The sequence below is a fragment of the Aquarana catesbeiana genome, linkage group LG01 (assembly GCF_042186555.1).
Source record: "Aquarana catesbeiana isolate 2022-GZ linkage group LG01, ASM4218655v1, whole genome shotgun sequence".
Classification (NCBI taxonomy): domain Eukaryota; kingdom Metazoa; phylum Chordata; class Amphibia; order Anura; family Ranidae; genus Aquarana; species Aquarana catesbeiana.
Window position 1 is genome coordinate 649849670 of NC_133324.1, and position 25415 is coordinate 649875084.

A 25415-nucleotide genomic window follows, 5' to 3' on the forward strand; every position below is an offset into this window, starting at 1 on the left:
GAGAAAAGAAGTTGTGTGCTTTGGGACTATGAAACAAATATTTGGTTACCAGTATACTATAACTGGTCAGCATGAAGAATGCGAAAGAGAACAAGGTCTAAGCTACGACAAGCTAAGAAACAAAAACAGAGCAAGGAAAGGGGGAGGCAATTCTACCTGTGGGTTTGGCACACCAGATTATAAATGAAGAAATCGGTGATCAAATTAGCTGTGAGAAAATTTTCACCTAGGGAGCCCAGATTTTATTGAGTTTAGTTATAATGCTTATCTTACTGCACAGGATCCAAATTATCTGGTTCTTGACTTTATGAAAGCCTAAGTGGGGAGTATTCCTAGCCTTGGCAACAGTCTACATAGTTGCTGTGAAAATGTACATATAGAGATTAAATTGAGACAAAGTAATATCCTATGGTTTTTCTATAGCAAGCGCTTCACCTGGTTTCCAGCCAATGGCTTTTCCTAGGACAATTAGACACATATGTAAGAATGTTCCAAGGTCCAAACAACCACAAAAGCAATGAGGAGAAAACCCTGCAACAAATGGGAACCAGATTCCATTGAGATAGAAGTTTGAAGTTAGCCTCCAAGGCTACCATAGATGGTTATAAAAACATGACCTGGTGGTCAGCCAGACTTGTCAATCCACTTCCTCCCCAAATAGGGTCCCCAGGGCCTTTTACTATATATCAATATACTTAGGGGGTTGTAGAGGGAGAATGAAGTAAAGATGAGATCAGGGCTGTAAAGTTCACCTGGATATTATAGTTCCAAATTTTCAAAGCAGTAAAGTGTGGAGGCAATCTGTGAGGTATAGTTCTAAATTAATTTGGGGATATCTAAAAGGTTCATTATTGGTAATATTGTGGGGTTTTCTTTTTTAAATATTGGAATGGTCTAATATCCCTGACACATTGGCAAATAAAATTACCTGATCTCCTGAAGCCCAATTAGATACATCTGCGCTTATGTTGTTTGTTGCCATATAAATGTGGGAGTAGAAACGCTTACATTTTTGGGAGTGGATGAATGAGAGAAGAAGGTCTCTTGGAGGCACAGTATATCAGCATATTTGGACCTAGATTATCTGAACACGTCTTTTTCTGGGTGCACTGAGGCCCTGTACATTTAGAGAGATAATTTTGAGAGCCAAATCTTCTAGAAGAGTGTAAGCTACTGGCAATGACTCAAACTGAACCTATATGAGAGAGGGTGGCATGCATCCTTTGGCAATGGGCAGAAAGGAGAGATGACAGAGGGGAGAGAAGGGGAAGAATAGGAAAAAAAGGAGCAGCAGGTAGACTCATACCAGCTTGACCATCTGTGGTGAAAATGATGAAACAATATACTATTCAGACAATAAAATGGTCACAATGACTCACTCCCCCAACCAATCAAGCATAGGATGTTTAATATGAACCTATCAGTACAAGCCATAAGGTTGTTGGATAACAGAGAAATAGATGTACAGAAATGAGAGTGTTTAGCACAAAGTCTACTACAAGTGATCGGGTTCAACTTGGCTAGGGAAGCCTGCTAACAGAGAGGGGTAAACCACTGTAATCAAATAGATGCTGTACCCAACAAGGTTTATACCCATATGGAGGAACAGAAATTAACAGGCATTAACTCAAAAAATAACTGCAGCAACAAAACAGCGGACCCTGAGCCATACACAATGAACTATATTTGAGAAACTATAGGGAAAAGGAATTGACAACTGGAGGTGAAGGATTTGAGCTTTACATACAAGCATTACAAAGCGGTCTGTTGTAGGTCTAAAAGCAGATCTAAAACATGGGCCACAGACCAAAATATAGGAGGGTGCTGTGGAGGGAGTATTATAAAAATAAGGTGCTATGGGAGCATGGTTTGAATCAATTGGGGTAGTCTGAACAGAAGTATATCAATATGGTGCTCTGGTCTCAGCCCAAGTTACTTGATACCAAAGGCAATTAGAGACATATTACAAGAGGTAACTAACAGCAAAACGCAAGTACAGTATAACAGTGTATACCAGTGTTTCCCAAACTCTAGTCCTCAAGGTGCCCCAACAGTTCATGTTTTCAGGCTTGCCATTATTTTGCACAGGTGATTTGATCAGTTTCACTGCCTTAGTAATTACCACAGCCGTTTCATCTGAGGGAAATCCTGAAAACATGACCTATTGGGGCGCCTTGAGGACTGGAGTTAAGAAACACTGGTGTATACAATGCAAATAATACAATTGCGTGGATATCATATACCTATCCACCCAGATTTGAGATTTCTTTACTTATCATTTGATAGAAGAGATACAATAACCCCCTGGGATGGAGTAATGGTCCTAGAACTAAATCTTGGGGCACACCACTAACCACTACCAGGGGTGTCAAACTGGCGGCCCTCCAGCTGTTGCGGAATTACAAGTCCCATCATGCCTCTGCCTGTGGGAGTCATGCTTGTAACTGTCAGCCTTGCAATGCCTCGTGGGACTTGTAGTTCCGCAACAGCTGGGGGGCCGCCAGTGTGACATCTGTGCACTAGAACATTCAGAGTATAAAACATTAATCACCACTCTCTGAATAGGGTCTTTAAAGCATTTGTTACCATAACACTTCATATTCCTGATATGTGCCTGGTGTACCATGTGTGAGAAAATATCCTCTTCTCTTTGTATTGCTCCCTTTATGTGAAATCCCTGGTGTTCCTGCCAATCCCTCTGCTTACCTATTAAAAACTGACCACACAAGTAGGAGAGCACAATGTGGTCAGTTCTCTAGCTATGCTGGGAACTCTCCTCCAATGATCAGACTTGTCCTGACACCCCCCCCCCCCCGCTGCACAGCCATTCACTGGGAAGCTCAGTGTGCTGTTGTTTCTCCTCCCTCCAGCTCTTATGCAGCTGAGAACAGAGGGGATGTGATCACTTATAAAAAAAAAGGGAAAAAAGGTATATATATAATTTTTTTATATCTATAAAAAATGTTTTGCCTTTCATTTCTATTTTAAACTGAATGGGTTGTGATCGTTTACAATCACTGTAAGCCAAGACTCTCCATTTATATACTGAACTTTATAAACCTATAGAAATCAACGTACGCATTAGCCCTGTGTGGGGAAACTTGTACAACACTTAAAGCTAAACTCCAGCCTTAACTTTAGCCTTACACCTTGCTACAGGCTCCTCTTCTGTACTGAGAATGTGATTTCACTGTGACAGTTTATTACTGGGCATATTAGGAGCATTAGGGAAAAAAAAAAAATCAGGAGATATCCATTAAGATTTAGCACCAAATGAAAGCCCAATTTGTCCTGAAAAAACAAGGTATAGTCCACTTGCATGCACAAAATAGCTGTGATGATATGTACGGTTTTACAAACACATGACAAAGTAGCAAAATTGTGCTTAGGCATTAACATTTGTTTTACCCTTAGGTCTCTGGTGATTCTCATTTCTGGTTGTCTCTGAATGAGGTCCCCACTGATGATCAGGAACCAGAGTGGTATCAAATCATCTGATCACTGTGTAAGCTCCGATATAGATGCAGGCTGAAGGCTTCACTGAGAGAAATAAAAGACTGCCACCTTCAACCTGCAATGCTAGTCTTCAGTGCCGTGTATATAAAATAGTTCAACTGTCAGATACAGTTTTGCTTATAAAAATAATACAAATGTTTTCAGAACTGAGGGGGATGAGTAAAAAAAAAAAAAAATACAAAAGTTTTTTTTTTTAGTTTTTTTCTTTGTTAACATTTTCACACATTTGTAAGCCTATAATAAAAACAGTGCAGGATATTTTTTTTTTATATTTAACCAGCGTACCAAATAAATACCATATATATTTAACATTATTTAGGTATGCCAATTAGATATAGGTGTTATTGTTAAGTTAACATACAAGCTAACACTATTAAATTTGGCTTGGGCATCTTGGCATTAATGCCCTCTGTAAAAGGTTAAACAACAAAATAATAAAATAAGAGAAAGAATATGTAAAGCAGCCTGAAGCTGCATGAAAACAAGAATATTTACATTCATATGCATATACACATACATTTACTGAAATTCTCATTTACCCAAGTGTATCGTACACAAAAAAAAACGAATAGGTTCTACAACGTGCTTACAAATTTCAAGAGGAAGGTGTTTTCTCGGAGTGCACCGATGCACCCAGCAAATCCGAGGATGAACATCACCCCTCCTACTACAAGGAAAAGCCAGACTGGATCAAACCCCCCGAGGTCAGTAATGGAGGAGATGTTGGAGAGCACACCCTGAAAAGGAAAAAAACAAGACACAGCCATGTATCAAAGCATTACAAACATACAGAAAAGCATACAGTACATGTTCATGCAATAATAGTTTCATAAAGCATAGTAAAACTGTCAGTTCCATAATACTAATAAACAACCTGCATACATATCGTCTAGAAAATCTTAGGTACCCAAAATCCCAAGGTGCTCTAATATGCTTGTCTCAAGGCGAGTATGACTGGATGGTAATGGACAAAGCAGCAACCTCAGGTAGCACAAATAGCACAAATAGCACCTCAATCCTGAACCAATCTGAGCTGATTCACGGCAATTACACAAAAACCCAGAGAGCCATTGTGCACATAGCTAAGGTGCAGAACCCAACTGGGTTACCTACCTTACAACAGAAAGCAGAGATTAAAGTGATTGTAAAGTTATTTTTTTTTAATAACAAACATGTTATACTTACCTGCTCTGTGCAATGGCAGCCCTGATCCTCTTCTTCTGGTGTCCCTCACCAGTGCTCTGGGCTTCTCCTCTTCTCTGTTTGCCACCATAGGAAACCACTTCCTATGGGGGAACACGTGCAAGCTCAGTCCCGGGCTCAGGTAAGTATTGGGGGGGGGGACTGATCTATGACAAGACCACAGAGGCTGAATGAAACATTTTCAGAAAATCTGAGGTATGTGGCAGTATTTGAACTTGTTGTCCATTAGACTTCTACTTGATTTTGAACAGTGGCCGTTTTGTGCTTAGGTCTGATGTACTGAAGCTGCAGTTCCAAATACTCATTTGTGATCTGGTATGTCTATCAGTATTACTAAGCTCCAAATATCCCTATATTTGAGCTGGCACCCATCACTTTAGGTTTACTTCAACAGCCTTCTACACACATTGATTTACTAAAAGTTGAGAGTGCAAAATCTGGGGCAGCTCTGCATAAAAACCAATCAGCTTTCAGAATTTTTTGTCAAATCTTAATTGAACAAGATGAAGTTAGAAGCTAATTGGCTACCATGCACAGCTGCACCAGATTTTGCACTCTCCAGTTAAAAATCAACCCCGTTAGCAGACCAGACAGCAGTAAGTAGGTGAGCAGGGCCACCACAGCACCACACAGGTCTTAGACCAAGATGGCATCACAGCTGACCCATCAGGGGATCTCTTCAGTAAGAGTTGGTTCACACCATAACACGTGCATTCCATTCTTGACAGTCCTTGCATATCAACAAACTGAACGCACTGGAACACTCAAAAAGTAGGCATTTCTTTTAAAATTTGTGCCACACCAAATTGCATGGTACTGTGGTATCATGCAGTTTGGTGGCAAACGCCCTGTGTTTGCTAGATGCATTTGGGGTGCCATTAACAATTAATAGCCCCTGCACACATCTAACAAGTGCAGCGCATATCCATGCAGTATGGGACACAGAAACGCTCCTTTCCCACACAACGTTCTGGTATGAACAGGCCCTAAGGAGAGTTGATGTCTAGAGTAGACTCAAGCAGTTAGACAGCATTAGGTGGATTTAAACATGCTTAGGATAAACGTAGTGAATATACTATATGTACACAGGTATATAAAAAAGTTGGACCTCAGGAGCCTCCACAACTGAGCAACAGGAAGAACTGTAATGCTTCCAGAACCAGCGGTACAGCCAATCAGCAATGGCAGGAGACAGTAACAGCTGCAACAACCCGTAACACTCCTGAAATCCCCCTCCTGCAAAGATACTGGCTGTCAAATAGGATACATGGGTTCCCTCCCCCTCCCCTCCCCTGGTCCTACCTCACCTGCCACCTCTACTACCTCTGATACTGCAGTACATCTATCTATCTTAGAAATCCTTAAAGTAGATCTTCAGCTTTTAGTGGATTTTAAATGGTTCATTTGGAACAAGCTGGTCCAAGCAAACTATTGCCTTCACTAACAGATGCAGCGTCTGTGTGCGCTTATATATACTGTATGTAGCCTCAGCTACATACAGTATACAGCACTGCATTTCGGCAGCAGGGCAGGAACTTCCCATTCTACTCCTGGAACAAAATCGAGTTGGGCTGAATACTGCTCAACCTTTCACAGGGAGCTTTGCATTCTATGAATGAATACAAAGTTTCCTCTGATTGCTGGGGTGGAGATTGTGACATCATCCACCTTCCTTACTGCCTCAGCCAATCAGAGGAAGGGTTGTATTCTTTCATTGCCTGTGAATGGCTGAGCAGCACAACTTGATATTGTTCCAGGAGCAGAATAGGAAAATTCCTGTCCCGCTACCAGAACATAGCGCTGTATATGCTGTAGCCTCAGCTACATACAGTTTAAACAGCACACACAGCCGCTGCATCTATTAGTGAAGCTGATCCAAACCAACTATTTAAACATCACTTACAGCTGAAGACCTACTTTAAACTTCTCAACAACAAAGACTGAGAAGTCATCTTGGAAAAGGTCAGAGAACAAGCACAGCTACAGTTCAGATATTATCCATCAAACCTGACTTCTTGGCAGAAACCAGAAAACCAAAGCCAAGTTCAATAAAGCCAGAAAAGCTCTCCATCAGAGGAATATCCTGTATTCCATGCTTTTTCTAGATCAGTTAGGTGTCCAGTGGAAGGGTAAGGACTCGTGTACATGTCTGATTAGCCTCTCTGAACAGCTTTTCTCCTGGCAGGAGAAAAGCTGCTTAAAAACATGGTAAAATCCACGTAATGCATGTGCGTTTGCACGTTAATTCGTTTAATAAAATATTAATTTATTCTGGCTATTAGGATGCATTAACTGCAAATGCACTTAAATGCGACTAGAGTTTATGTGCATTCCATTTTTTTTTTGCTCGACAGTTCCTTTCAGCCTGTAAATACTCCTTTTTTAATATGCCTGTAAAGATGGACACATAGGCTAACATAGAGGTGCTTTTACGGGCTGAAAAAACAAAATGCCAAACGCCTGTAAAATTGGCATTTTTTTGAGGACCAGTGTGCATAAGGCCTACAACTATTTTTCATTGCAGCAGAATAGATCTTCCACATGTTAAATACTCTGCTTCTGAGACACTCTTTTAGGCATAATAACCCAGGATAAGGGGATTCCAACCATACAGTGGTCACATGCACACCTAGCGGTCTGTCTTTTCACTGCACAGCAGTGTTTCCCTATAGCCCCTATACCTGTAACCGTACTATACCTATCACTACACTTGCCTTGACCCCACCCCTTGATTATGTTGACCTTTCTTACAAGGCAAGTACCCTGGACTTTGCTATGAGTTTGCCAGTCAGACTTCTCCCCAAAAGACACTCCATTTTAATGGGTTGATAAATTCCAATATTTAGGAATTGTGATCCAATACCTCCTGCAAGAATATGCCAGGTTGAACTTGACCCCACTAGTCAAAAATATGGCTGCCAAACCTAAGCTGCGACAATTGCTCCCATTAAACCTAATAGAATACGTAGCGTCCCCTTAGGTGGTTAGGCTAAATTTAGTTGATGGCTTCATTGTAGTCAGTGAAGAAGTGATCTATTGTTTTTGTCTGGTCAGGGCTGTCTAAGCTGGGTGTTCGATTTTTCCTACCTGCTTCTGGAAGAGGCATCCAGAATATGGGGCAGGGAGGATCAAATATTCAGTTATGAATATTTATCATGCCTTTGGACGAGGGGGCATGCAGAAGGTGGCTGAAGAGGTGATAAATGTTTGGGAGGCCTGGACAAAGTGTTTTTTTGTCTGCTGGGAGGGTTCCTCTTCTCCTGGGGCTGCTGCCCCTGGGAGGCAGCTAGACTGTTCTGAAGAATTGTGCTATTTGGGCCTTAGCAGGTGTTGGACTGAGGGCCTGGGAAAAGATTGCTAAAGGATTTTTGCTGGAGGTCATGGTCTGGAGAAGGATCTTTTATCTCCCTCACTGAGGAACTACCTGAGAAAGCTGGGTGGCAGACAGCTCCTAGGACATTGTAAGACCTGAGTTCGGGACTTTCCTGTGTGCCTGCAACTATAAGGATTTATGCAAAGAAGTTTGTTTTCCTACTGATTCTAATATTGTTTTGGAGTATACTGAACCCCTGCTGAACTGCTCTCTTATTTCAAGTTATTTAGCAATAAATTCTAAAAAATACAACCCTTAGGTTGCTTTTACACTGTGGGGCTTTTAAAACACGCTATGTGTTTTTAACTAAAGAACAGAACATTTTAAACAAGTTGCATTACAGCCCATCTGAGTGAATAGCTGGTACTAAAGGGCGCTGTGTCCCCGACCCCCATATATACAAACAGTAACAAAAAAGAGGCCTTGCAGCTTTCACATGCGTTTGCAAATGTGTGCTAACTAAACCCCTGCTTTTAACAGACGGTTAGACAGGCTCATTTGGTTGGTCAGCAGACTGGTTGGTGAGTTGAGCAATGGAATTGTCTTTGTCTTACATGTATATGCCCTCCATATGCTCCTTACTGTGAAGGCCAGTTATGGGTGTGGGCGGTGGCCATTTTTTTGTTACTGTTTGTATATATGGGGGTCGGGGACACACTGGACACCTTTGCTGCCATTGTGCTCTCGCTGGGTGTCCAGTGTGCTCCTGTCCCTTTAAGGGGGCTAGGGCGGCCTCCAGGCTCACCTGTCTCACACCTATCCATTCAATGCATGTGCTTCCACTGTGGAGACACTTATAAATTTTGTAGTGTTAGGAATGCAAGTAATACAGGGTGCCTTGATGAGGCCTTGCAGCTTTCACATGCGTTTGCAAATGTGTGCTAACTAAACCCCTGCTTTTAACAGACGGTTAGACAGGCTAATTTGGTTGGTCAGCAGACTGGTTGGTGAGTTGAGGTATGGAATTGTCTTTGTCTTTCAACATGATAGAATACCTTTGGGATGAATTAGAGCAGAGACTGCGAGCCAGGCCTTATCGTCCTCATCAATGCCTGACCTCACAAATGTGCTTCTGGAAGAATGCTCAAACATTCCCATAGACACACTCCTAAACCTTGTGGACAGCCTTCCCAGAAGAGTTAAAGCTGTTATAGCTGCAAAGAGTGGGCCAACTCAATATTGAAACCTATGGACTAAGACTGGGATGCCATTAAAGTTCATGTGTCCCAATACTTTTAGTAATATAGTGTATCTATATGGAAAGCTTAGCATGAAGTCCTGCAAGTCTGTAGGAATAGCCAGTAAATGCTGAATGTGCAAACTGCTAGGGATCCGTGTCTCTTCCTCACACCTCATTACTTCCCCTTTATTCTAAATTCAGACAAGTGCAGTCAGCCAAAGCTATATTCTGAAGTTACTGACTGTAAAAAAAAAAAAAAAAAAAAGTCTGTAGCCCTGACAGATCCATAAATACTTAAACACATGAAGAAATTTGTGTGAGGAATATTTTTTATCTCTGCCTCAGTTTACACACACGCTTTTTCTGCAGAACAGCCTGAAGAGCCAGAGAATGGGAAAACAGAAAGGGCTGGGAAAGGCCCAGGAAAAAAAGAGGGCAGTGGACTCATAAAAATCCAAGTAGAAATGCAGCTGTTGTCTTGGCACGAAGCACACTATGGGGCCATGTCAACATTTCAATACACAAGTAAGGTAGAATTTACTCTTTGGACCACATGGAGCTGAAATCTAATGAAGGCAGACCGTCAGAAAATGGAAACGGATTTCTGGAACTACAGTAAAGGAAATCTGGTTGTTACCCACAGCAACCAAGATTTCATTTTTCTCTGTGAAAATATAATAGCATTGTACTAGTTGTTATAGTAACAGCTCAACTTTGCTTCAGTTTTCTCAAAAATGACCCTCCTTCACTTTCGACATGCAGTACCACCGGCCAAATGCAACCAATCCAATTGAATGGGGGTTGCAGCATGCCGGTTTTTAGGGGTTAAAACAGATGGTGAGGAGCTAACATAATGCCTCCTCACCCCCTGTCAAACACCCTTTGAAGAGCAATCCACCACAGATCAGTCTTCAGAGGGCTTACATTTGTGTAAACAAGCCCTAACTGTGCTAAAGCAAAGGCAAAAGTGGACAGGCAGGAGCCTGCTGATAACTGACTGGGATATCCCAGACTGGAGATAACCTTTCCACAGGCATTCTAGAAAGAGCATTATTCGAGCCATACTCTTGTAGATTTCGCTTGTTCAGCCCCATGGTTGTCTGAATACCAGAACAGTGACTGCATCTGATTGGATTAAATCATTGTTCAGTGCTTGTTGAACCGCATGTTGCCATCAGGGACACGGCTCAGCAGGAAAGAGACAAAATTCAAGCCTTGTGGGCTAGTGTGAGGTAAAGCAGTGATTGCTCCAAGTGTTTATTAGACAATCATTTGTGTCACCAATGCCCTTTCTGAAAGCATGGGCCTGTGTGCAAGATCATAAGTTGGACCCTCCTGCTTGAGAAAAAAAAATTGCGTCACGCACAGCAGCAAAAATTCAGAGTGGTTTTCATTCTGCTGAATAATGGGGCAGGGGTTCAGTATTAAGTAACGCAAAGTTCAGGGGTCAGTAGTAACTAAAGCAGAGTTCAGGGGTCACTAGTAATGCAGCGTTCAGAGGTCAGTATTAAGTGAGGCTGAGTTCAGAGGTCAGTATTAAGTGAGGCTGATTTCAGAGGTCAGTATTAAGTGAGGCTGAGTTCAGAGGTCAGCAGTAAGTGATGTGCAGTTCAGGGGTCAGTAGTGAGGCAGAGTTCAGGGGTCAGTAAAAAGTGAGGGGGATTTCAGAGGTCAATATTAAGTGACGCAGGGTTCAGAGGTCAGCAGTAACCGAGGCAAAGTTCAGAAATAAGTTTGGCAGATTTCAGAAGTCAGTAATAAGTGACGCAGAGTTCACAGGTCAGTAGTAAGTGAGGCTGAGTTCAGAGGTCAGTAGTAAGGCAGAGTTCAGGGGTCAGTAGTGAGGCAGAGTTCAGGGGTCAGTAGTGAGGCAGAGTTCAGGGGTCAGTAGTGAGGCAGAGTTCAGGGGTCAGTAGTGAGGCAGAGTTCAGGGGTCAGTAGTGAGGCAGAGTTCAGGGGTCAGTAATAACTGAGGTGGATTTCAGAGGTCAGTATTAAGTGACGCAATGTTCAGAGGTCAGCAGTAACCGAGGCAGAGTTCAGAAATAAGTAAGGCAGATTTCAGAGGTCAGTAATAAGTGACACAGAGTTCACAAGTCAGTAGTAAGTGTACCCCTACCCCAAAATACTGCTGTACAGTTTACCATTATCCCTCGACTGTGGTTGCCTCTGTTGGCAGCGTGCGCTCCCTTTGTTCTTTTCCCCAGGTCTGGTAGGCAGGGCTAGAAGGACTGTGATTAGCCTTAGTAGTGGCCAACCACAGTCCTCCTCCCCCTGGAAACAGGGACTGCCTCCAGCAGTAGATTGGCAAAGATCTCCTCCCCAATATGCTCAGGCGTGTTCCCAACCCGCCTGAGCTATCTTACTGGGAAACGGTCAAAGCCAACAGCTAATCATAGGTGGCAGAGTTATTCACTAACACACAGTTGTACGTATGCTCCTGTAATGGTACCCCCGTAGGGGCTGCTGGTAATTGTAGTCCATCTGTCGCCCTGCCCAGCCAGGCATACGATTCCCAGCCACTCAGACAGAAAACAGTCCATGCACTTTGTTTTGTATTTTTATTGAGGGGGATTAAACTTGGATGGGGATAAGGTAGTTATGAGATGCCCAGTTGATTGCAGAAATTGTTAGGGACTGAGGAAATATATAAACCTCCTGTATATACACAACTGCCTCCAGCACAACTTGGCTCTTGATCTCATTCTCCAGCCCAAAGAGAATGCCCTTTACAGGGAGGGACCACGGGCCCATTTGGTGTAGCAAAATATAGGTAGTCCCAATGCTAGCTGTCTACGTGGCTACTGTTCCCAGTACCACCTCTTCAGGCCCTGCCAGCTGCCTCTCTCCACAGCCCGTGCCACCACAGTCCACTCTACTGGCTCTGCACCCATCGCAGACTGCAATCTCCCAGTCCTCTCAGGCGTGCCTCCCAGTCCTTCACGACTGTGGGTCATTCACCAGCCCTCTTGGCTCCGACCTGTTGTTCCTCCCTGGAGACTTTGCCTGGCAGTGCTCCCCTGCTGTTGTCTCTTTGCTCCCGTGCCACCTGTCCAGGACACCTTCGTGTGTCACGACAAGGGTCCTGTCTGCACCCGAGACCCAGGCCCATGGTCACCCCCCTTAGATTGGGGAGCTCCCTCAGGGCCATGACAGCCTAGCACTCCATCTCCAGCTTCCACCCAAACAACCCCTCCCCAGCTGGGTTGACCCTGGGTATTTAAGGAGGCCTGCCTCCTGCCAATCCAAGTTGGGGATTCGTCAGGACTCCTCAGAATACCCCAGGCAGCTCCACCTTTCCTCTCCTCCTTCCTTTCCAGAAGATGCTAAAATATTCTGAAAAGAAGAGGGAGGTCTTGATGATGCTGCCTGTGAGTCACCAGCTCTGCCTGAGTCACTCAACCCTGACCCAAAAAAAAACATATATCTATCTAGCAAACTAGAGGGAGCTACACTCCTATCATTGGCTGTCAAGTTTGTCAGCTTCCCAGATAGCTTAGGCAGGTTGTGACTGTGTCCAAACAGGCTTGAGCTCATCTCTGCTCCTAAAACACACTGGATGGATCTTTGATGCAGCTGCTGGCACTAAAGGCTCCAAGAGCATGACATGACCATCACCAGTGGTAGTGGATTGCTGTCACACTGGATGGTGTTTATTCAGAAAAGAAGCTTTTTCTTATACATGAACTTATTAAAATTATGGAGCTCTTTTATAATTATACAACCTGATCCTCACCATTCTTTGTACAAGCTGGCCACTGCAAAAATGTAGCTTTTTACACAAACAGTGAATGATCATTTGTATATGAAGGGAGGTTTTCTTTGAGATGCACTGCACATTTTATTCCCCTTCTACCACATTAAGTGCACTTTTGTGTTAAAAGTAAACTTTAATTACTAATAGCATAAAATCACTAAGGGCCCTTTCACACTGAGCCGGGGGCGGTGGTAAAAAGCCGCTATTATTAGCGGCGTTTTACCGTCGGTATACGGCCGCTAGCGTGGCGGTTTTACCCCCTGCTAGCGGCTGAGAAAGGGTTACATACCACCGCAAAGCACCTCTGCAGAGGCGCTTTGCCGGCGGTATAGCCACGCCGTCCCATTGATTTCAATGGGCAGGAGCGGTGAAGGAGCGGTATACACTCCGATCCTTCACCGCTCCGAAGATGCTGCTAGCCGTCCTGCTAGCGTACCGCTCCAGTGTGAAAGCCCTTGGGGCTCTCACACTGGAATTAAGGCAGTGGCACTTTCGGGTCGGTTTGCAGGCGCTATTATTAGCGCAATAGGGCCTGCAAACCGCCCCAGTGTGAAAGGGCTCTTATAGCAAACAGAGGAGTGCCTATCACTAGGTAATCCAAGGTGAAAGTGCAGCAGTCATAAGCTGGTGAAAGGGATGGAATGTCAGCCGGCAAACAACATACAGAGCCTGGGACCTTATGAGAGATTTCTGGTTGGGACATACACGATTGCCCGGATGACCCTGGAGAGAGGATTTGCTTCCGGCGAAATTTCTAGGCAACACAATTTGGGGCTCTACCCCTCTCTGAAGAGGCTTGAGAAGGCTTAGAGCCCTGAAACACGTTGCTGTTTTCTGGCTGACATTACAACTCAGAGCTCTGCCACCAGCCATTGACCTTCAGGAACTGCAGGATAAAGTTTGTTTCTCACTTTTCCCTCATCCCTGGATCCATATATGGACTTTGACAGACTGGCACCTGCTTGGCTTCTTAAGGTACTGTGTGCTACTTTCTTCTTTTTTCTTCTCTATTGCTAGATGATATTTTTTAACCTGTAATAAAAAATACTTATCTTTCTTGCTGGCCACTTCACCAGTCCTCACTCCCATGCAGTGATACGGTGGCTGAAAGTTTGTTAAAATATACATAAATGCTGGGGTGCCATTTACATTAGATGGCTATGCACTACAATAATATACCATGTGTTGTGGTGTATGCACATTAGGGTGTAAAAGGAGCTTCAAAAAGGTATATGCTATGTTAGGAGACCTATTTAGATACCAATAATGCTTATCAGAGTTCTTATTTAGGGTCCAGTCATACTTTTCCATTCTGGTACATGGTGTTAACACAAGTTATCTCATCTGTTACGTTAAGGCAATCCATTCCCTCCCGCCGCCTGTAAGAATAAACAAGAGGCTGAACTGCAGCTATGATTGTTCTTACGGTGCACAGAATCGCACACTGAAAAAGATCATATCTGGATGATGCCTGTAGCTGCAGGGTATCATTCAGATATGATAGATATTCCCAATGGAAATAGAGGTGCTAAATAACAAATTACCCTATTAATGAGTGAATTAATATAAACTAAACTAAGTGAATGTGGTGAGCCACCCCCTAATGCTAGCGAGTCCGTGTAATATTCATCCAATATTCCCTACCACTGATGGTCAGGACCTGTTTAACTTAAATAACCATATAAAGTGTAAGAATTAATAGTGACAACAATCCGTACAAAATAAGTAAAAAAATGAATGAGATAAATAAAAAATGAATGAAACAAAGTCCATGCAAAGTATTAAGTGTCAAAAAAGTGGATGAAGCAATTTTTCCATGCAATAAAACGTCTTCCACCACACCATCCGTGACTGTGATCCACTCTTATGGAGCCGCACTCACTGGAAAATCTTGCCTTGCATTCTCATGCTCGGCCAATAGGCAGAAATTTAGCCTCCCGGTGGCTAACCAGAGTAAATGAAACCGTGTTCAAAGCGAGTGAAATTCTTCAATAAGCAGCATAACTCATCATAGAGAAGTGTATCCACATGAAAGAAATAATAATGCTTCCAATAGTGCAATACCGTAGAAAACATTTATTTAAGATGCAGAATCAAGATCTTCAATCATTGTACTCACACTTTTCTAATAATAAAAGGCATAAAACGAAAGCTTCATGTGACAAGGCTGTAGTGATGTATTATGGTCACGGCGGACCCGGGATGCAGTGTTTAAACCTCACCCTTTCCCCTCGTTGGATCCTCAGCAGTGCGAGGTGGTCTCAGCCGACTAGTGCACAGCATACACAGCACAGCACGTCACATGTTACTCACAGATGATAGGTCGCCGTACAGCCACGCCTCCGACATGTTTCGTCACATCGACTTCTTCACAGGATTTCTCTATGACCCTCGGAGGCCCGGGCACGACGTTTTGAAATCGCGTTCGGGCCAGCGGAAGTAAACAATGCTGTGACGCGGCCGGAAAGGCAGAGAGAGGTTATTTATTTTTTCATCTCAGCCATTCCATCCTGAAGGAGAGATGTGGAGTCTTATAGACCCCACATCTCTCCATAAAGAGGACCTGTCGTGCACTATTCCTATTACAAGGGATGTTTACATTCCTTGTAATAGGAATAAAAGTGATCAATTTTTTTTTTTTTTTTTTTTAAGAGAAAGTGTCAAAATAAAAAAATAAAAGTAAAATAAAGAATATAAAAAAAAAAAATTTTTAAGTGCCCCCCGTCCCCCTGCGCTTGCTCACAGAAGCGAACACATATGTAAACGGCATTCAAAACACATATGAGGTATCAACGCGTGCGTTAGAGCAAAAGCAACAATTCTAGCCCAAGACCTTCTCTATAACGATAAACAGGCAACCTGTAAAAAAAATTAAAACGTTGCTTATGGAGATTTTTAAGTTTGGCGCCATTCCACGAGTGTGCGCAATTTTAAAGCGTGACATGTTAGGTATCTATTTACTCAACGTAACATCATCTTTCACATTTTACAAAAAAATTGGGCTAACTTTACTGTTTTCTTTCAATTCATGAAACTGTTTTTGTTTTTTTTTTATTTAAACGCGTTTGAAAAATCGCTGCGCAAATAACTTGTGACATAAAAAATTGCAACAACCGCCATTTTATTCCCTAGGGCAGGGATATGCAATTAGCAGACCTCCAGCTGTTGCAAAACTACAAGTCCCATGAGGCATAGCAAGACTCTGACAGCCACAAGCATGACACCCAGAGGCAGAGGCATGATGGCACTTGTAGTTTTGCAACAGCTGGAGGTCCGCTAATTGCATATCCCTGCCCTAGGATCTCTGCTAAATAAACATAAATAATATTTGGGGTTTCTGAGTAATTTTCTAGAAAAAAAATGACGATTTTTACATGTAGGAGCGAAGTGCCAGAATTGGCCCGGATGGGAAGTGGTTAATGGTTAACTTAGGTGTACCTGTCACGACTTGATATTTCTAACCACATTGCTACACATCCCAATGCACTTACCAATTGCTGCGTTTACAATCGGTACCATTGCAATCTTTATCTACTTCCTGCTGCAAGTGTTCTCAGTGTGTTTTGACCAAGCTCACCTGCAACATGTCTTCATTTTTCTACACCACTCTGTCCTGCCAAAGACAGCTCTCAGTAAGTGCCAACAGAGCACATAGGAAACCAATGTTTTCTGTGTGCCTTTGCAGAGAGCTGCGTTTTTCTTCTCCATAATATACCACCCATACCTGCTTGTGATTACTGGATAACATTGACGGTTTTATCAGATGGCTGGGACTAAGAACAAAAAAAATGGCCCAGTACTAGCTTGCACCACCATTAATATGGTGGCCATATTGCAGCCACTCAGTGCTATAGAATGAATGACAGTGAACCTGGGCAAAGCAGTATCTGCAGAATGTATACTGCAAATACTATATCAAAAAATATCAAATGACTTGTCTTGCACAGCTTGAAGGGTAATGTTGCCTTCGTCCAAGTCTGCTTTACATCTTTAGAATTATACAGGCTAATTGAGGGATGTATAGAAGCAGAGTATTTTGTATATTATGGAGTGGGTCATGGTGGGGGGGTGTGGAAGAAGCACTTATGCCTCAACACAATGAAAAACTATCAGGGAGTCGCTTGAATTTGGTGAAAAACTGCAGAGTACCGCTCCAACATCAAGCGAGTACAACAAGCAATACAGAAATGCTTACAATTCACACCGTAACTAAATTCAGGATTCTGAAATCCCAGCATTTTTTAATCCCAGTTGACCCATATATTCCCAAACTAGATGACAACCCATCCCCTTTAGTAATAGCTTCCAAAATGATCAAACACCTCAGTAGAAAACTAACCCTGTAGGCTACATGGTGATTCTGCTGCCGCTTAATAAAAAACATAATTTTCTAACATCACAGGGAAAGTTGGAGGCAAAATAGTTCACAGGTACAAGATTAACGTCTCAACATTTCCTACAGCTACACATTTATATTCAACTATTAACTTGGGAGCCCAAATTACATTTAAAGATAAGAAATGTAGTTTAATTGAAATGCATGCCTTCATATTCTGTGTTTTAACGGAATACAGCACTTGAATCTATGTAGGTAGCTGCATGCTAGTTAAAGGGAATGCTTAGTATTTTTCGGTGATTTCTTGTATAATGGTTTAGATCAGTAGTCTCCAAACTGTGGCCCAGATGAGGCCCTTTGGGCATTTTTCCTACAACTGCTACAAGACACTATTCCTCCCACTAACACCAACAAAGGGGCATAATTCCTGTTCGGACATCAACAACGGGGCACTATTTTTCCCACTGAAACCAATGATGGAACATTGTTCCTCCCACAGACACCTATGACTAGACACTATTCCACCCAATGATACCAATGACTATTTATCCCACTAATACCAACGACGGGGCACTATTCTTCCCACTGAAACCAATGATGAAACATTGTTCCTCCCATAGACACCTATGACTAGACACTATTCCACCCACTGATACCAATGACTTTTTCTCCCACTAATACCAACGATGGGGCACTATTCCTCCCACTGATACCAATGATGGAACATTGTTCCTCCCACAGACACCTATGACTAGACACTATTCCACCCACTGATACCAATGATGGGGGCACTGTTCCTCCCACTGATACCAATGATGGAACATTGTTCCTCCCACAGACACCTATGACTAGACACTATTCCACCCACTGATACCAATGATGGGGGCACTGTTCCTCCCACTGATACCAATGATGGAACATTGTTCCTCCCACAGACACCTATGACTAGACAATATTCCACCCACTGATACCAATGACTATTTCTCCCACTAATACAAAGGATGGGGCACTATTTTTTAGACTGACACCAACAATGGAGTGCTATTCCGCCTCCTAATACCAAAAATGCATTGTTTACTCCCACTAATGACAGGACAATTTCTACTCCCACTGGCCAGATTCCAGTCCCCCTAAAGTCTAGAGGACAGTAAGATGGACTTTTTTTTATAAAGTTTGGAGCCCCTGGTTTAGATGTAAACGAAGATTTGATGCAAGTTTTTTAAAAATGTGAACTGCTCTTACTTATCTTTAGTTTATAACTGTATAGCTGCATGTAGGCCACTATACTTGCTCATTATATGCATACACGTTGCTTCCTGCTTTGTAGAGCTAGATCTTGGTGATTAAGGCTCCTTTCATATGAAGGGTCCGAACAGGTCGTCCTGTAAGTTTTTCAGGCAGGTCTGATCGGACTGTCTGTTAACGTCTATGGACTGGCAGGTGTAAACAGACTTGTGTCTGTTTACACCTGCCTACCTCCAATCTGATCTGGTCCGGTGAAAAAAAAAATCTAAGGGGATCCGTCCTTCTCTGTCTAGGCAGATCGGATCAGAGGGCGGTCAGGTGTAAATGTACAGTGGAGTCTGTTTACAACCCAGCTGCCCATAGAGCAGAGTGGGCTCGGTCCATATCCGCTCTGCATAAACTGAGCAGACACAGACTTGTCATGTGACCACACTACTCTGATCAGCAGGGGATCAGAGAACAGATTTGATTCTCCCCCATGTAAGATGGGGCCTTACTTCTTCTCACATAGTCAATGGACTTATTGTCAGTTATTCTTTACAGTTGTAAAGAATTAAGTCTGAATGAACCAAAATCGCAAACAGAGCTCCCTCAGTGGTTAATTTACAAATGTCTGTATTCAACACAACAGCAAAATATATGGACAAGCACCTACAATTGTGAAAGTCATAACAAAATTAATTTAAATCAACTTTCACTAAAACCATTTTTTATTTTTTAAGTGATACTAAAGTCTCAGTTTTTTTTTTTTTTTTTTTAATAATAAACATGTCATACTTACCTGCTCTGGGCAGTGGTTTTTCACCTCTTCTCAAGTCCCTCTTCGGTGCTCCTGGCCCCTCCCTTCTGTTGAGTGCCCCCAGAGAAAGCAGCTTGCTATGAGGCACCCAAGCTGAGCCGCAGCTCTGTGTCGATTCAGACACGGACCCGCGGCCTGGCCCTGTACCTTCTCTCTCCTCATTGGCTCACTGATTTTGACTGACAGAAGCGGGAGCCAATGGCGCTTCACTGCTGTCTCAGCCAATGAGAAGGGGGAGAGTCCCAGGCAGCTGAGTCTTTCGTGCAACATCGCTGGATCAAGATGGGGCTAATTATTTTATTATTGGGGGGGGGGGGGGGGGGGGCGTCTGCTGCACATAGAAGGTTTTTTTTATCTTAATGCAGAAAATGCTCTGTCTTTACAACCACTTTAAATTTCCTGCAAATTAGAATGCTTAATACTTCTCTGACAGACCCCGATTTAGTCTACATCTGATGCCAGGTTTCTCACTGAACTCTGTGATTCCATCCTCCAGCCCCTACATCACTACAGGACACAGAAGTGATGCTGGGACCAGCAGATGGAACCATAGAACACGGTGGGTGGCGGAGGCACACAACACAGTAACTGTAGAAGATTTATTGGACAGCATAGCTCTGCAACATTGAAGATTTGACTTGGCACCTGCCAAAGTAGTATTAAGTATCTTCGTTTGTAGAAAACTTTTTTTATTTAATTTTCGCTACTGCAATTATATAATCACCACTGCAATTATATAATTCACACTTGCTGAACATACATGATACTTCTATTAAGTAATTAATTTTCTACAACAGCATAACAAATAAATGCACAGTTTACCAATAAATATGGACTTGCTTTTTACTATGGAATGTAGAAGCATCAATGCTATAAAACAGAATTGACACAAAATGGCTTAATGACAATAAACTCTGGTTAAAAATTCAAGTATGTAATCTTAACTCAAAAATGTATCCTCTATTGCTCTCAGCTTCCTCCAAATTTCCCAATTGCATTTATACCCACTGTCGCACTCAGTGGGCACTACTGCCCCACTGAACATGACCCATTCAAGTGAAAGGGTCAGAGAGCAAAGCTAATGTAAACAAGGCTTTAGGGTCACTTTTAGCTACAATATTGTTACTACAGGTATTTTATATAGTGCCAACAATTTAGTGCTTTACATAATGTAATTCATATCAGACTGTCCTCAAGAAAATCCCAATCTAAGGTTCCTTTATCACATAAACACATACCGTATTTATCTGCGTATAAAATGCACTTTTTTCCCCTGAAAACAGAGGACAAACAGTGCCTGCGTGTTATACGCCGATACTATGTTTTACCAACACGGGACGGGATCGGGCGGTCCGCCCCGAGAGCCACCCATTGGGGGGGGGGGGGGGGCCAGGCCGGCGCCCTGCCTCTCCTGGCCCTGGGACAGCGCTGCCTGCATAGTCTAAAGTTGATAAAAAAATCACTTGTCAGCCCCTTCTCCTACACCGCTCCTCCTTTGTCAGTGTCCTTATAAAACAAAGCTTGTAAATATCTCAATAGCTCATTTTTTTCTGGCTGCTCTCCTCCTCCTAGCTTTAGCTTTAGATTGGAGGAGGAGAGCGGTCACATGACCATCTATGTAACATCAGAGAGCAGTCGTGTGACCAGGTCAATGGAAAAAACTGAGCTATTGAGCTATATGGAAGCTTCATTTTACAATAGGAGTGAGACAGAAGGAGTAGTGTAGAAGGGGCTGGCAGTGATTTTTTTTTCTTAACTGTAGAGAATGCTGGCAGTGCTGTCCCAGGAGACTGGGGGTTTCCTGGGAGTGCAGGGGGAGGGGGCTGTATACTGGGTGGGGGGCTGTATACTGAATGGGGGTCTGTGTAGTGGGGAGGGGGGCTGTATACTGGATGGGGGGCTGTGTACTGGATGGGGGGAGCTGTATACTGGGGAGGGGGGCTGTATACTGGATGGGGGTCTGTGTACTGGGATGGGGGCTGTATACTGGGATGGGGGGCTGTATACTGGGATGGGGGACTGTATACTGGATGGGGGCTGTGTACTGGATGGGGGCTGTGTACTGGATGGGGGGCTGTATACTGGATGAGGGGCTGTAATACTGGATTGGGGCTGTGTACTGGATGGGGGCTGTGTACTGGATGGGGGACTGTGTACTGGGGAGGGGGGCTGTATACTGGATGGGGGCTCTGTACTGGGAGGGGGGCTGTATACTGGATGGGGGGCTGTATACTGAATGGGGGGCTGTATACTGGATGGGGGGCTGTATACTGGATGGGGGGCTGTATACTGGGGAGGGAGGCTGTATACTGGGGAGGGGGGCTATATACTGGATGGGAGGCTGTATACTGGGTGGGGGGCTGTGTATTGGGGAGGGGGGCTGTATACTGAGGAGGGGGGTTGTATACTGGGAAGGGGGGCTGTATACTGGATGGGAGGCTGTATACTGGTTGAGGGTCTGTGTACTGGGGAGGGGGGCTGTGTACTGGGATGGGGGGATGTATACTGGATGGGGGCTGTATACTGGACAGAGAGGGGGGCTGTATACTGGATGGGGGCTGTATACTGGACGGGGATGGGGACTGTGAAAACATTTTTTCCTTAAACTATCCTCTTAAAACTGGGGTGTTATACGCCGATAAAAAACGGTATATGCACAAACATACAAGGGCCAAATTAGAAAGGTGCCAATTAACCTACCAGCATGTTTACCTACCAGTGTGGGAGGAAATCGGATCACCCAAAAAAAACCTACACAAGCACAGGGAGAACATATAAACTCCCTGTGGGTAGTGTCCTGCTCGGATTCAAAATGAGGACCTCAGTGCTAACCACTAAACCACTCAGAAGCTACTGATAATATACGAGTCCTCAGATTCCTGTCTTTTTAAAGTATAAACATATTCTGGAGCCAAACAGACAGACATAGTTAAGGAAGACATTTTAGTGTCTTCTGCTTTGTTGGGATTTCACCAGATAGAACACTCTGGTTTCTTGTATAGCACTAAGTGCATTTGATGTAACTAGAACAGACAGGTAAATGGAACTCTGTCTTACTATTCTGCCCCCAAGGAGAAAAGTAAATGGTTAGGAAATAATCACAAACTGCTAAGGAAATCAATAAAGTGCCACACAAATATCAGGCTCAGTATTTTATTTTTACTTTCCTAACCATTCCTTCAAGTATTTCTCTTCTCTTTATGCCATTACTTTCCTCACGTTACCGATGTCCAATTTCCATAATTAATGCAGATTATTTCACCAGCACCTCCCTACATCTGGTTAATTATTTCTGGTCTACAGTTGTGTAACTGACACAATGAAGAATCATTTTTATTTTCTTAGGTGGCACCTATTCTGTTTCTAAGCAAACATCAGTGTAGATGACCCAAAACAGTTATGCCGCGTACACATGATCGGAATTTCCATCAGAACTTGGATGGTTTTTCCGACGGAATTCCGCTCAAGCTTGCCTTGTATACACACTGTCACACAAAAGTCCTCTGAACTTTTGACCGTCAAGAACGCGGTGACGTACAACACTACGAAGAGCCGAGAAAATGAAGTTCAATGCTTCCGAGCATGCGTCAAATTATTTCCGAGCGTGCGTGATTTTTTGTGCGTCCGAATTGCATACAGACAAACGCATTTTCAGATAGGAACTTTTCCCGACCGAAAAATAGAAAGCATGCTCTCAATCTTTTGCTGGCTGGAATTCCGCCAGCAAAAGACCGATGGAGCATACACACGGTCGCATTTTCTGGCAAAAAGCTCTCATCAGAGTTTTGCTGGCTGCATTTCCGATCGTGTGTACGTGGCATTAGTCTAAAGGGCCATTGGAGTATCAGATACAACCAGGGCCAAATTTCCATCCCTGGAGATTGCAGTTACACAATCTTTGGTATCCAATGCAACGCCCATCTGCTAAGATCACTGCTTTTACATGGAACTTTTTTTTTTTTTTTTTTTTACTGCTCCTAACCTGGCTTGGAATATTCTGACTGGTAATAAATAGATTATATGAGATGACTACATTTTTACTTTTATAAAAAAAAGGAGGTGGGCTTTACCCTACATTCAGGCCTGTGCACCCACACCCACACAGCTGTCGAATTGGGGGCATCGGCTGTGCCTATGCAGCCTCTGCATCTCAACTGACATGAATGAGACTGCAAACACAGCCCTTGCATGGGTGCCTGCTATAGTATGCTCATGTGAAGGAGGCCTTATACCCCACTGCTTTTGTTTTCCTATCATATGTAAAAACATAGTCATTGCTGTACGGGCAAACACAGCCTTCGCAAGGGCGCACGCTTACGCTTGCCTGTGTTATCAAAGCCTGACTTTACAGGGAAGCTGTCTCTTTGACTATGTCTTCCATAGGTACAGGTCTACTGTATGGAATTGTAACTACAGCCCTGCCAACACAAGCCTAATGAATGCAGTGTGACCAATTGACCAATTATGTCCATGCAGGAAAACCTCTAACAATGTTATCATTATTTTCCATAGAAAAAGGAAAATTAAATCCTTTTCACTTTGCAAATAATGTGTGACTTGCCAGAAGGGAAAGCTATGCACTGTATCTACTCTAAGAATGGGTAACTGGAATAAAAAAGGAAAGCAGTTGTTGCAAACTATTTAACCACTTCAATACCGGGCACTTATACACCTTCCTGCCCAGACCAATTTTCAGCTTTCAGCGCTGACGCACTTTGAATGACAATTGCGTGGTCATGCTACACTGTACCCAAACTAAATTTTTATAATTTTGTTCCTACAAATAGAGCTTTCTTTTGGTGGTATTTGATCACCTCTGGGATTTTTATTTTCTGCTAAAAAAATAAAAAAAGACTGAAAATTTTGAAAACATTTTTTTTTTGTTTCTGTTACAAAACTTTGTAAATAAGTACATTTTCTCCTTCACTGACGGGCACTGATGGGCACCAATGAGGTGGCACTGATGGGCACTAATCTGCGGCACTGATAGGTGGCACTGATATGCAGCACTGATGGGTACACATAGGTGGCACTGATAGGCGGCACAGGTGGGCACTGATAGGCAGCACCGATGGGCACTGGTAGGCGGCATGGATGGGCATGGGTGGGCACTGATAGGTGGCACTGATGTAGACTAATGGATGGTACTGATGGATGCCAATCAGTGATGCCCATCGTGGGCACTGATTGGCATCCCTGGTGGTCTAGGGTGGCATACCTGGTGGTGACTAGTGTTGGCATCCCTAGTGGTATCCCTGATGGTCCAGTGTGAGCATCCTTGGGGGGGCTGCGCTGATAATCAATTAGCAGAGACCCCCCGTCAGAGGAACAGCTGATCGGCTGTCCTTCACGCGCGTCTGACAGACGCGAGTGAGGAAAAGCCAATCAACGGCTCTTCCTGTTTACATCATGATCAGCCGTGACTGGACACAGACTGACACACCGCAACAACGATCGCCGCGACGCATGCCCCCGGGGGCGTGCAGCGGCTTGATATCCTGGCGACGTCATATGACGTCTGGTCAGGATATCGCAACCACTTTGCCAACGTCATATTGCTATATGGTGGGCGGCAAGTGGTTAAACCACTAGTTGGATAGCTTAGCTAGGCCTTCAATTACTAAAGGGGTAAGCTTTTACTTAAAGAGCACCAGCCCAAGGGAAATATCAAAAGATCTAACGTCATGTTTGTTCAATCAAAATGGAACAAAAGGACATTTACAGCATAACTAAATCTATCAATTTAACGGTTTTCCAAAACAGTTACAGTCAACACATGCCGTGAATGATAACAGTCGCAATTGCTTGTGCTCTCAACCAAACTGTCAATCAATCAAATGGTTGGCATCATAACTGATCCCATGTGTAGCACCATAGCACCTGCAGATCAACCAGAGACTAAGATGGCAGCTTCTTTGGCTGTAAAGAATAGGTGGGTTTGGTTATACTTTAGGAGGCATGCTAATTCAGTGTACATGTTATATGAAAATTATTTTTCTCTCCAAG

The 25415-nt window shown here is 43.4% G+C and overlaps 1 protein-coding gene across 1 annotated transcript in view; it reads right to left on the reverse strand.

The window, feature by feature from the left end:
* The window catches only part of TSPAN5 (tetraspanin 5), a 198890-nt gene that overhangs the window by 47869 nt on the left and 125606 nt on the right, over nt 1-25415 (reverse strand). The window contains exon 4 of the mRNA XM_073601239.1: nt 4107-4253. Coding sequence (XP_073457340.1) covers nt 4107-4172 — 66 coding nt within the window. The 5' untranslated portion in view covers nt 4173-4253. The remainder of the gene's footprint in view (nt 1-4106; nt 4254-25415) is intronic.